The sequence below is a fragment of the Hydra viridissima genome, unplaced genomic scaffold (genome assembly GCF_058129835.1).
Source record: "Hydra viridissima isolate aposymbiotic clone 2 unplaced genomic scaffold, HvirCarnegie_v1 scaffold_8, whole genome shotgun sequence".
Lineage (NCBI taxonomy): Eukaryota > Metazoa > Cnidaria > Hydrozoa > Anthoathecata > Hydridae > Hydra > Hydra viridissima.
This window is the reverse complement of record NW_028324307.1, coordinates 17,859,434-17,873,937: the sequence shown is the minus strand read 5'-3', so window position 1 is coordinate 17,873,937 and position 14,504 is coordinate 17,859,434. Positions and strand designations below refer to the sequence as shown.

The window sequence follows — 14,504 nt, the reverse complement described above, 5'->3', positions numbered from 1 at the left end:
CGCACTCTCCGATATATTTCGAGATTTACGCATTATCGTACGATATTTTCGCGTAATTTTACAATAAATTGTATTTAAAGTGTAAACTCGTAATATTGTGGTATTTCCGATGTATTTATCTATAACTACGAAGTTTTCGCAAAATTACAGCAAAATTTTGCAAGCCACCACAAACCATCGGAAAATATCGGAAAATAAAAAGATTAAATCACATAGGAGTCACCTTTATAAACTATTTTTCACATCGGAATTTACGCATTTACGCCATTTCCGATGGCGGGATGCTCTAATTCTCATCCTAAAAACATATTCGACCTTAGTTGTATGAAAAATTAAAATATTTTTGCAAAGTTGTTTTATATCTGCTCACCAATTTGATGTTTATATTGAAGTGATATAAAACTTACATCATTTTAATATTAATTATTTAAAATTTAGAAAAATATTAAATTTTTTTCTGTTCATTTTATTTACATATCAAAGTGGTTTTAAGAAAAAAAATAAAGTAAAAAAAAACTTTAAATTCTCGATAGGAAGTATTATATCAATATGTTATCTTGACTAAAAAGTTCATTAATTATCGTTGACATAGATCGAGGGGGAGAGGTTGCACATTTTTACTTGAACAGTTTTCGAAGATTTACAGCTGCGATTAGTTGTCTTGTATAAATCACATGATGGCGGCCAAACAAAGCATTGTTTCCAAACTCCCAAATTTTTTATTGAATAAAAGATAAAAATAAAAAATCCTTGAAGCGAGTTGAAGATACAAAACAACCATTGGAAGGTGTTGGTCAACGGTCCTAATGGTTTAAAGAAATTTTTAAATTATTTCGTTCCAATATTCAAGTTTTTTCTGAAAAAGTTGAAAGCATCTAACCAAACATTTAGCCTTAGTAGCAAATATTAAAAAAAAGACGATGAATGGATTATGTAAAACTTAAAAAAAACTGTACCGATAGCAAGCATGGCAAATACCCATGTAAAGCCTAGCAAAGTGCCAAACGCAAGAGCTATCTTTATTGAATTCAAAGTCTCACGAACTGTTTGACGCTTCGCATTTGAACTATTCACAAGGCTTGAAGAACCTGCAATTCTTGCCATTGCGATCAGGAGTATTGCAAAGTTAACACCGAGTATCAGTGCGCATGGTAACAGTACACCAAAGTAAAATGCGTGTCCGTGAACAAGGCAGCTAATAATTGAAATGACATTTTACAGTGAAATGCTTATTTAGATTTCTTTTATTTTATCTTTCTTAGATTTTTAACAACTTTAACTTTCTCGAGTTTTTGAATTACCGACGAAATTACTTAATTGCCAAAAAAAATACAAAATTTGGGATTTGGGTTCTATAAACACATTTTAACAATACTATTAACTATTCAAAACAAATCGAAAACCATTTAGATCCTACTTTGATGATGAAAAATGTTACTATTAAAATCTGAATGATTAAACTTGTAAGGCTCTGACCAAATCATTTTGCAACGAATGAACATTTTAAAAAAGATCAAGAGAAGGCATTTATTGCATCATATATTACTTGAGACAAGTTACCCTTTTGATGCGAAATCCTATATGATGAATGTTTTAAGATAGAAGATTATAAAAAAACGCTTTACTTATTCAAATAAAAAACTGATTTAGAAGAAAGTATCACTCTGGTTTAAAAATACATAGGATGAGCAGCTTTTTTAACACACCTTACACCGAATTTTAGAGGTTCAAAAATAAATAATTTTTTAATATAGAGCGCAGGAGTCATCAGCATTATAAACGCTTTTATCTTGCTACTCATTGAAGAAACGTAAACAATCACGCATTTTTGTTCCTCAATTTGTTTCTCTTTTTATAAAGTCAACATGCTGATTTAAAATTCAAAAAGTGCTCTGTAACAGTTGTTCTATAGGGATTTTTTAACTATCCATCAGCAGATTTTAGCTGAAATCTCAGCTATAACTTAATGTGTTTCTTTTTTCCTTTTTGTAAGAAATTGTAAACATTTTTAATCAACATATTAAAATAGCAAGATGATCCAATAAGAAAACTAATTGTTTAACAATTAAAAACGGGTTTGAGATGTCTCTACTCTGTTTCTTTTAAATGTGTAAACTATTCGAAGAGCTTTTTGCACAAAGAGTTTTAATAAGAAGAGTTTTTAGTATCTGTTCTTGTATTTGATGTTTCTTTGAAATTATTAAGACATGTTTCTTTTGTTGTTTGATGTTTCTTTGAAATTATTAAGACATGTTTCTTTGTTGTTTGATGTTTCTTTGAAATTATTAAGACAACAAAACAAAATCTCAAAATTTGATGTTGCTGAGGAGACTTGCAACATCAGGTAGCTTTTTTATTCAAAGAGTTTCAAAGTGAAGATGAAGAAAACCGATATTGATCAATTGTTAATTGGATAAATTGAACTGTTGTAAAAAATTTGAAATTTACTTTCATGACCAAAGTAGAATCTTATTTTTCCAACGTAATTTAAAAATTTTTAAGGTCTAAATGACGCGAAACAGCAAATTAGTTGCAGGTCAAAACAGAAATAGATTGGTTTAAATTTTGTAAAGTATTTCAACATTGATGAAGAACCTCCTCAACACAAAATATAAAAATGATTTGACTTACTATTGATTGTTTACCAAGTACTTTTTGCTGACGCTTGCTGTTATCACAACCACCACAAACGGAAAACCTTTAATAAAAAACTTTAAGAATTATCTGTTATGAAAGCAAGGCGCAACTTCATTTGCATTTTATATACAAAGATGAAATTTTTTATATTTTTTTAATCTCAAGTAGTAAAATAAAATGAGCGCAAGTGACGATCCTGGAGCTCACAGCATAAAAATGAGATTCAAAGTATGAAAGAACAAGCGGACGGAGTGAGCGGTTCAACACCAGCTCTTAACGCCACTTTTTTGTGCTGGATGTAAATGAAGGACAAAAGGTGTTTTTTTTTTATCTTATTTAGTTTAAAAAATGACGCAATACAACAGAATAATGATGTTATTGGCATACTAGTTTTAATTCATGTGTGAAGATGAACAAATGATTTATACTTATTTTAGCAACAGTGATTAATATGGCCTCATAAACTTCATTTATTAAGTCCGTGATTCGTAATTGTTTTTTTTTATGTATATAAATCAGGAGTTAAAGCTGCAGAATCGATACGTAGAATTTAAGCTGTATTTGATATTAATGCAGTGTTCAAACGTACTACACGTGATTAGATCAAACATTTACAACACCAGCATTGAAGTTTATCAATTTCGGGACGACAGTCCGAAATAAACGAAAATTTGCGGCAGATCGTTGAAGACAATCCACATCTTTTTCTGATTACGAGGCCGTTAAAAAAACGGAGTGATAATTTCTTCACATTTAAACCTACTCAGCTCAAGAAAGATGTGATCAATGTCCAGACTAAGATCTAATGGCAATTACTTTTGTAGTTGACAGTGTATTTGTATTTGTTTTTATTTGAGAACTTTTCTCAAAAACCGCAAGAACGTTTTTCCACACCAAACTTTTTAAAAAAATTTTCTTTTTAATTTTGTTTTTTAGATTTTAGATCAACTTTTTTCAAAAATAAATGCCCCATTCAAAAAAATAAATAAATACCCCATCCGAAAATGTGTGCTTTCCATAAACTGATGTTTCCCTTGTTGTTGAAAATTTGAATAAAATCATGGTAAAGTTTTAAACCAAAAATACCCATCCAGGAAAATGTTGACAACGTGTAAAACTGAACAACCACAGCAACAACCTGACAATCAAGTTCCTTTTTGCATTTGCGTTCGGCCCCAACTATGAAAACTGTAAGGAGTATCACAAGGCAAATGCAGACGTTTAGTATTATCTGTTGGATATTTTGTTTCCGAAGGCACCTGAGTATAAAAGTCTTTTGTAAAATGGCGGAAATATACACAAAGATTCCCATTTAGAAATTACCTTTTTCAAAAGAAAAAAAACATCAAAATTAATAATGTATCATACTTGAAAAAAAGAATTGAACAAATATTCAAAACCAATGCAACCAAAGATAACCCACATCCTGCCCAAGTCACAATTTGAAGATAAAGCGGATTACTTTTAGTTTGTGAAACATCAAAAACAAGTGCGAAGTTTGTGAGGTGGTTGCAGTCACACTTGACTGTTTCACAAGTCTCTTCAACTTTTACACAACCATCTGTAGACCACCTTCCTTTAAAAAAATTTAATTTTTCAAAGTTAAATAAAAACATGAAAACAAATTTTTTAAATCTTGGAAAAATGACTATAGGACATGTTAAAAAAAAATTATAAAGAAGAGTGAATATTTCCAAAATTAAATATTTCGTACAAGGTTTGATCCAGGACGCACAAGAAAAATTTGCTTCAAGGCGTCATAAAGGCAGCAACACCACAACTAGAGTAATTTTTCTGTTCTAGTTCACATTCCTTTAGTTAGATTTTACTCCCAGAAAAATTTTTTACAATGATTTTTCAACAAATATTAGATATAATAGAATCTCGCAACAACTAATACATTTAATAGAACCACACTATAAAAATTACCTTTAATAGAATCAGACAACAAGTATTATATTTAATAGAATCACGCAATAAAATCTTTCCTCAAGTATATTACCTAGAGAAAAATTCCAAAACATACATCTGTTTCTGTTACTCATAGCTTCTGTGTTGACCTTATTAAATACTAACTTAATAGGAGCTGGCAAATGTTTAACTGTTGTGTTTGCAAACGTAACTGACAATATGTTACCAATGACTTGCAGCGATTGGTTGTTAGGTAATTGAGTGTCATTGTTTATAAACAATGATGCTGTTCGATAAGCCAAAACAAAAACAACTTTATCAATGTCATTAAATGCAATGCCTGGTATTTCGACTGAAGAAGAATGCCCTTTTTTTTTAACAACAATATTCTTTCTACGATCACCCTGCTCAATAACCACTTTCATATTCTGATCCTCCTCTTCAAAAGCTTGAATATATAAATTGTCTTTTTGAACACGCTTGACTTTCAACACAACTTGGTCCTTAATGACTTCAAAGGAACCATTTCTGTTTTTTATAACTGATTTACTTATGGTTTGACCAAGTTGCTCTAGAATCTTAATTAACCCTGTAGAAGCTCCAGATAACTGTTCTGCTTGTTTTAATATCTTTAAGTCTTCACTAATGACATAGTTAACTGAATTCATTGTTTCATGAACAACCTACAAAACAAACAAAAACTATTTAACATAACTTAACTTTTAACACAAATCAACAAAAAAAGGTAATAAAGAAATGATAAAAGATCTTTGACAACTTTCAATTTTTTAAAATCAAAAATTATTTAAAAAAACCTGTAAATTAAAAACCATACATACATTCCAGAGTTGATCAGGTCTAAGCAACTCAACTCCTGAAACAACAGTCTCTATGATGCTTTTAATATTGACAACATCTTTAGGATTAATGATCAAAGAGTCATTTGATACTAATGAAGACAAATTTTTTGCTAAATCTCTTACACATAACGAATCAAAGCATTGATGGATCTAAATTTCAGAAAGCGTCATCGCGATTGATGTAGAAAAAACGTAACGGGTAGCAAATAAAATTTATCACTAAAAATATGTTGGTTGTGCAACGTAATATTTAAGTATTGCTGTTAAGTTTCTTTCTTTCTTTTTTTTTTTTTTTTTGAAAATTTGTTTTTGTAAAGTTTTGATAAAAGAAAATTATAATCAAATCTATTTTGGTTGTTTTATTTTACAATGGCAAAGTTCGACAACGTTAAAGATGAGTTGCACATGCTAGATCAAAAAAACTCTAACAAGCATATTGACCATTTTGTGGCAATGGGATACAATGAAAGGTCTATTTTTCGTTGAATCAAGATTCTAAGAGAAAATGGTGATCTTAAGGGGAAACTTGGAAGCAGTAGACCAGTTAAAATAGCAACCAATGGTAACATATCGAAGATTAAAAAAATAATAATAATAATAAAAAAGTAAAAAAACTAATTTGCTTAAGGCACGACAAATTAAAGATTTTTCGAGAAATTTAAAAGAAAAAGTGTATGTGAATTGAAAAGCAAACTTTCTTAAGAGTTTCAAAAATAAAGTCATTTTGTGCATCAAGAAAATGGATTTGAGTGTTGTACAAAAAGCATTATAAGAGTGTGAAGAAGAGACTTGGCCACATTCGTCGTTACGGTGTCAAGTAACCTTTTTTTTTTTTTTTTTCTTTGTAACCTAAAATTATAAGTATTTTTTCTTTCTCATAAATTATAAATTATAAATTTCTAAATAAAATTGATTTTTTACGTAACTTAATTTACTTTCAAATTTTATTTGTCACCCGTTAGAACACAAAGTTAAAGCCATTTTTAATTTGAAGCCGTTAAAAGTTCAATACCTTGTTCAATGAAGTCAGTTCTTCACTAAAAATGGACTGATATTCTTTTCCGAAGGTCTCCGAAGAAGCAAAATCATCACTCAGAAGAATCGTTTTAACAATTTCACTGTACTTTGTACCGTTAATTAAATTATTTTCATCATAACCAGCATCATACAAAACTATTCCACCAAAATTAGCATCGAATCCGACCTTCTAACAAAAAAAAAACTCATCCAACTAAACAGTTCGCAAGTATAATGTAATTCTAATTTATTTCTTGCTTAAGTTATTAGGAGCAATAAAAAAATGAAAATTAAAAAAAATTATAAAACTGAACTAATTTCAAGATTAATCATCGGCGTTTGGTGTTTCTGTTATTAACAAATATTTTAATGAATAAATGTACAAGCATTTTATTCGTCTTTTAAGTTGAATAAAAAATTTTCTAAAGTTTATACAACTTTACTTGCGTTTAAACTGCAAAATTTTAGGTATATGACGAATTTATATTTTATATTGTTACTATTTAAAAGTAAATTTATTTGTAAAGTGCTGTTGCGCAAAATTTTCTAAGGGTTCGTAACAAAGCCGTAGAAAATGTGCGAGCCAACAAAAGCACTCATTGCATTTTATAACTTGCATGTGTAAATATATAAATCAATTTATTTAAAAAAAAAACGGATAAAAAGTTTTGAAAATTATTTGTTATTATTCTTTAAAAGAATTTAGCACCGATGCTTAATCTCGTTTAATTCATACAAAAATTTTGATAAATTAAAGCATGAGGGGGTCGTTGTTGATGCTCATAAAAAAGTTTATCACCTTCACAATATTTTTTACACCAACAGAATCTTGATAAAAGTCTTTCAAGGGTTCAATAGGTGCCGCTACCAAGTTGATGTACACAAGAGGCTGTTTTGATAACTGTTTTGTGAAAGCGAACCATTCAGCTATGTTTTGATTAAAAAAATCACCTTTAGATATGCATTGGTCTTGATAATAACTCACGTATACCTCATCTAGAAATGCGCCGTAGAAGTTAAAAACATTTCCAAAATTTTTTAGAAGACCAACATCATCGCATTGATGGGTTGAGGAAATCGTGTAAGTCTTGCCTTTATCTTTAAGCATCAAACCGCGAATGGTCTTTACAAAATCAAGGTAGCCAGTGAAAGTGAAATCAAAGCCATTGAAAGACTCTCTTTTGATGTCCAAATTCACTCCATCCAAAACAGAGCTAATATTTCAAATTATCATAAACCAACATTGTTAAACTTAATAATAGTTAAAAAGAAAAGTAGATAAATACATATAGTTTATAAGATGATTCTCTCAAATTTTTTAATTCATTTAAAAATTTTTTAATGATATTGTCTTCGCCTAATAACTTCAAAAGTTTATATAACACGTAACAAAGAATATTTAACAAATAGCAAATATTTTGAAACGATTCACTTTGTTCTCACAAACTACCTCTTGTATACAAAGACTTAAAAAAATTAAAAAAATACCTTCCAAAAGGTCTTGGTCCATTTCCTCCGAGAAACATATCCCATATTCTTTTGGCCAAAATTTCTCCCTGAATTGAGTTATCAATTGAAAAATTTCCATACAACCCCCCGAGAGCAATTTGTACAGTTTTATTGTTCTGTTGACAAATTTTAATTGCTTCCTCAACACTTTGACAATAAAAAAGTTTTTGAAATCCTATCATAGGAGATGGAAGGCAATGAGCAGCCAGATTGATTGATGGAAAACTGTCTGTTAAAGATTTTAACAAGTGGTTTAAATATCACACAAATGAAAATATGACAAAAAAAATATAATGTTCAATAATACTAATGAAATATGAAGGAGATTGTAAACTGATTTATTAAAATATGAAAGAGATTGCAGGCTATTTACATAAATTACGAAGAAAAAGGTTTACAATTAATCATGAGGGGGTTTAAGTAAATACAGGACAATTAAAAGTTTCGGAAAAAAACTTTTAGTTTAAAAATAATAAATATTTTGTTTTGGATTTAACTAAATATAGAAGGTGATGCAATCAATAAGAAAGTTGTTCAATGAATATTTAGATTACAGTTTACAGACTACTTCTTTTAGCAAGTTTGTTAATGTATACCATAATCCTCTATTTTTAACCAGCTGGTATATGTTAAATATTAAATTTCTCCTTGCTAATATATACCAAATATTGAATATTCAAGTTTGTGGGCATGGTTGTAAAAATAGAAAGTAATAATAAAAAGGCACGCAAACTTGAAAAAATTTACAAAGAAAGCACATTTGGAGTCTCATTCTCTCGCTATCGTGTAAAGATCTCACATGTTACAGTTGTTGGACGAGAGAACTTTTGTTTGTACAATTCAAAATGAAATTTTACTTAAATATTTAAAAAACGGACTGAAAATCAGTAAATGGATTTTTAACGAATGCATTTAAAAACGGACTGACGTCAAGGGGAGATTTACATAAAGTATGGTTTCCAAAGAACCCTTCAAAATTGTCTGATTTCAAATTCAAAATCAAATTCTCTAGAAAAAAACAAGAAATAAAAATAATCATAAAAATAACTAAATAACTTGATATTGGTTTAAAAAAACAAGTTGAAATGAATGCATATTTTATAAATGTTTCAAGAACAACTTTATGTCAATAAAAGATAAAAATATTGTTTTAAATTGAAACATCGTTTCATAATTATTTATTAAGAAATATTAAGGTTCACTACATTAAACAAGTTTAATGCTAAAGTCCTCTTATTTCCGATGTTAACTTCTGTTAACTTTTTAGTGGCTTTAATGAAATATTCATTTAAGTTCTAGTTCAAAAAAAAAAAATCGGTTTTTTAAAAAAAAAACATCTTATTTTTGGTTTGGTAAACTACTCTAAGATTATGACACTCCGTAAAATTATAAATCAAAAACGGCTCTAAAATTCTTACAGCCTGGAAAGTGTGATATATGATTTAGAGGAGGAACTTTATCATGACTAAATCAAACTTTAAAACATGTCAAATGAAAAGGCAAAATCTAGTCAGAAAACTCAAAACGGCGTCAAAAGGTTACGCATAGAAAAAAGCAAACTCATACATATTTCCAGACAATATACTTCCGGATAGAAACTGTCTCAGTTTTATGAATGTATAACCCAATTTCTGGACAATTCAGACAAATTTCGGATGGCTTGTCTTCCGAATTGAATGTTGAGATGCGAAATCTTTTATTCGCAAAAGTGTGAGCACTCTTGGGAATAACAGTTCTTATATTTCCACATTCTGCCCATTTAAGGAAAGAGCCACATTCTGCCCGGTTAAGATAGAGTTTAAAATAACCATAAAATATCTTTAAAGTGGTAAAAAAACCTTGATATAATCAATTTTTACAAAGAATAATGTTTTGTTCATACGGCCCTCTCTAGGCACAGCGGTATTACACAGAAATAACTCTATCCATTGTGAGAAGGGGGAATTAAATTAAAATTATGAACTATCGGTTTTGAAATACAAACTAAAAATGAAAAACCGTTTAAAGTAAAAAAAAAAATGGAGTTAATATGAATATTGTATTTCTACAAAATCGTTTTTTTTTTTTTGTTTCATTTTGTAATGATTACTTTTTTAAGTTTAATTTGATTGACATCAATATTTGTAAAATATATATTTTATATAAAAATCCAATGTCCTATCACTTTATCAAAAAATTTTATCTAGGCAACAGATCTCTAAAATTCATCATCTCCAATTGCAAAAATAACTAAACATTACCTTTTTCATTAGGAGAAAAAAAAACATCAACGTATCCGATAATTATTACGTCGAATTGCGATTCTTCACAATATTCTTTTAGATTTCTTTCCAACTTTAGACCATTTTGTCCCCAATACACTGCCAAACGTTTTGAAGTAATTTCTGTAACATACCATCAATAATTTGTTTTTTATGGTAGTTTTTATAAGTGTATATACTTATAGATAACATTACTGAGTTTTTGATTTCTTAATTTTGGTTATTTTGTTCGTTTTTTCTAACGTAACGCCACGATGCGTTCAAGCCTTAAATTTCAATTTTTTCAATTTTCAATTTTTTTTAAATTCAAGTCTTAAAACACTTACAAGTGCAGTAATGATTTATTATGTGTGTTTTTAAATTTTACATGAAAAATCAAATCACGAAAAGTAATACCTGAATAAAGACAAAGTATAACCAATACGATTGACTGGGAAAATTTCGACAACGTTGCTTTCATAATGATAAAAATAAAAACTGGTTCAACAAGTTCTACAATTTTTGTGATTCGGTTTTATTGCACAGTTTTACCAGCAATCAACTTCAACTACCGTGTTTAAAGTGAATAAAAAGTTCATTAGACAATTCCTCGATCTGAATTCGGTTCGAAAAATTTTTCGAAGTTTTTATTTGCGGAAGTAATTTGTTTAAAGGCATTGGCGCAATGTGTTACAATGTTGTATATCTCTAGGTAGTTTTTATTTGATATTTATAATAAAATCATATTTTAATTTGAATTAAAAACGAAAAAAATGAGAAGAACTTGGAATATAAATACATTAAGAAAAAAAAAATAAGGAAAGATATAAATCGCGGCTATTCATAAAAAGAATGAGACAACCAGAAAACAGGGCACCTCCAAACACACACACATACACATACACACACAACCTTCTGTGCAACTTCAAGAAAGATAAAACTGTGAACATTTTTTAAAATGACTCTAAACCGGTTTTTTAATTTACTAGCTGTTTTGACGTACCATTCTTTTTTCGAAAATAAAAAAATTTAATTTAACAAATTTGATCTTTTAAATTTTTTGATCAAATATCTAGATATTAAAAGATATTAAATATTAGTTAATATTAAATAAATATTAAAAGATATCTTTTAATAAAATTTTAATAATAAGATTTGATATAATAGCTATAAGAGATGAAGACGAGAGTTTCTTTTGCTTCAAAATATTGCTGGAAAATGCCAAGCTCTCAATGCAATATATAAACGGAAGAACATTTTATTTTTTTTATCGAAGTTGAAATTCTGTACGATTGTTTCAAACATATATCGCAAGAAGACTTTAAATTAAGAATGAAATTATGTATTGTTATAATTTAATTGCAAAATTGTCTAAGAATATAGGAAAATAAAAAAAGAAAAAGGGGATTTAAAAGAGAAGAAAATTTTAGTGAAGAAGTAAATTTTAAGTAAAGAGAAGATGGAAGAAAATTTAGTTAGATAAAGGTCGTGTAACAAAAACTAACAAATGTTTGAGTCAACAAATGTTTGAGTCAACAAATACAGTGGCGTGCAAAAGTTTCTGGCCAATTACATTTCTTACTCTAATTTATTTTGAAAAAAAAACTATTGATTTATAGTCATTATGAAATGTTTCTATGAAATATTGGAAACAAAATATTATAGCATAAGAATGTAAATTACGTTTGTGAATGTATTTATTATTGTAATTGTTGTAATAACAACTGCAAAAGTTTCCGGGCGCATAATAAATATTGGCACGGGACGATTCAAGGGCGCATTTACGAATAATACTGCGTTGATTGTTTACATTCAACGCAGTATTATTCGTAAATGCGCCCTTGTATATAAACTTGGTATATGAAAGAAGATCCAAAAGATCTTGTCTCCAGAACCATATAAAATATATCAAACGTGTATATATAATAAAATAAAAATACAATTCATTTGATAACTAGTAACAATGTAGAATTATCAAAAACTGAAAATAATTTTACAAACTATACAGAGTGAAAATAATTTTTCATTTCAAAAATATTTATATATAATGCCAGTAGAAAGAATATAGTTTTTTAATTTAGCTTTAAAAACTGAAATCAAAAATCAAAATTTGGAACAATAATTTTGTTCCATAATTACGGTGCTCGATAATTTATGCAAAGTTGATTAAACTTTGTTCGACCAAAAGGTTCAAGTAATAAATTATTATTTCGTAAAGTATATTTGGTTATAGCTTTATGGGCAAAAAGATTTTTAAAAATCGACAATGGTTGTTCATTTTTACAACGAAACATAAAACATAAAATATTATAGACATTAAGTTCGTAGACGTTGAGTGCTTTTAAATAAAGTATTTGAATGAGAGAAACGATTTTCAAAATATATTATACGCATTTCGTGTTTCTGACGATGGTAAAGATTTTGCAACTTACTTTTAGAGGTACTTCCCCAAACAATATTTGCTTAATTTAAATAGCTATGAATAAATGAGTAGTAGAGTTGAATTAAATTTTCTTTACTTAGATATTATCTGACTTTATATAAAATTCCGATACTTTTTGCCAATTTAGTAGAATTAAAGTCGATATGATACTTCCATGTAATATTTTCATCAATGTAAATGCCTAAAAAACTTGTGACCGACTCCTTTTTTATTTCAATTTTATCGATAAAAAGTTTAGGTAAATTACTTGGTAAAAAACACTTTTTTGCGAGAGAGTGGAAAAGGATCCATTTTGTTTTGTCAATGTTTAAAGTTAACTTGTTGGACTTAAACCAAATGGAGATTAAGTTGCACTTAAACCAGTTGGAGATTAAGTTCTTTATTCATATTTGAAAAAAGCTCATAAATGTCACTGTTTGACAGAAATAAATTAGTATCGTCGGCAAACATGATACTCATAAGGTTAGAAGCTTTATTCAAATCATTTACATAGACTAGAAACAAAAGTGGACCTAGAATAGAACCCTGTGGGACAGATTGATAAAATTTTCAATAGAAGGAAAATCTTCTCGTGAAATTGCTTTAATGTTATCAATAGGTAAAATCAACCGTGAAAGATATTGTTGCGTGGTGAAAATGATTTAAAATTGTCCATATAGTGGAAGACCAAGAAAAACGTCTAAAAATAGTAGGTCATATCATTAAACTCAAAGCAACTAAGAATGCCAAGAAAACTGCCTAAATAGCACGTGAGCTAAAGGAATGAATAACAAGAAGTCGTAGTAGTGTGCCACGAAGATAACTTGATGTGGAACATTTTGGTTGTATAGAAATTGAAAAACAATAAGTAAATAAGAATTAGAAAATCCGATTACATTTTGTGAAACATTACCTAAACTGGACAATCAAAGATTGGAAAAAAAATAGCTTTCTCAGACCAATCTAAATTTAATCTTTTTGAAAGTGATGACAGACAATTTGTACGACATCCTCTTTTTTTTTTTTTTTTTTTTTTGGCACGAGAAATGACGTTTAATACCGATTTACAACTTGTAAAACATGATGGAGGAAGTGTAATGGACTGAGGAATTTTCGAGTAGTCAAGATCTTTGGAAATATGAACGCTTCTAATTATGAGGATGTTAAAAAAATTTTTTTTTTACCTGCTGAAGAAATAATGCCGCAGAATTGGTGGTTTCAGCAGGATAATAACCCCATGTACACATCTTCTTCCAAGGTAAATTATTGCACGAATTGTCACTAACCAGAAACTTTTGAACGCTTTTAAGCAAAACAAAAGTGAAATTCGAGCGTTGTTTTATATGAACGTATTATTAAAGATATAATTTTATGTGAATGAAACATGGATTCGCCACTATACGATAAAGCAAAAACTGTCGAAACGATTGAAGCCAGCGGAGGTACATCAAAGAAGGCAAAGATTATTTCATTAGGTAAGGTTATTTTTAGGATTACATAGGAATTTTGTTGACCGCTTAATTTCAGAAAGATAACAAACAGCTTTGACTAGGTTTAGCGAAGAAAAAAGTAATTTTTCATGAAGACAACGCATTGAAATGAAGTTTGAATTGCTTGACCATTTACCGTATTCTCCAGAATTGACCCTCAGTAACGTATTATCTACTTCCAAATCAGAAATTCCTTGCTAGAAAGCGCTTTACATCGAATGAACAAGCTAGTGCAACTGTGAATGGGTATTTTGCAGGCGTAATGAAATCGTTTTATAAAGATGGGATAAAATTATTGCAAAAACGTTTAACAGCCAATTGCAATTCAGGAAGATTATATTGAAACAAAAACTTACTTTATTCCAAAAATGACTGTTTTTCGTTACCATCCCAAAAAAATTTTCGGACACCCCTGGTA

The 14,504-nt window shown here is 28.8% G+C and overlaps 1 protein-coding gene across 1 annotated transcript; it reads right to left on the bottom strand.

Moving 5' to 3' along the window:
• Positions 1-548: 548 nt before the first annotated feature.
• Positions 549-13,843, bottom strand: LOC145194762 (uncharacterized). Its single transcript, XM_090094691.1, has 13 exons — positions 13,781-13,843; positions 9,520-9,752; positions 9,353-9,399; positions 7,914-8,163; positions 7,225-7,639; positions 6,421-6,615; positions 5,388-5,558; positions 4,640-5,231; positions 4,006-4,213; positions 3,631-3,896; positions 2,632-2,698; positions 957-1,195; positions 549-803 (listed from the first exon to the last, which is right to left on the bottom strand). Exons 1-13 carry the CDS (start codon positions 13,841-13,843, stop codon positions 574-576), a joined length of 2,976 nt encoding a protein of 991 aa, XP_089950817.1. The 3' UTR covers positions 549-573.
• Positions 13,844-14,504: the final 661 nt, after the last annotated feature.

Coding starts and splice junctions, on each gene's coding strand:
- LOC145194762 (XM_090094691.1), bottom strand. CDS start 13,843: ATGTGTACATGGGGTTATTATCCTGCTGAAACCACCAATTCTGCGGCA. Junction 8,164..9,352: donor TATATCACACTTTCCAGGCT/GTAAGAATTTTA, acceptor AATCTTTAACAG/ACAGTTTTCCATCAATCAAT. Junction 1,196..2,631: donor TACTTGGTAAACAATCAATA/GTAAGTCAAATC, acceptor TTCAATTATTAG/CTGCCTTGTTCACGGACACG.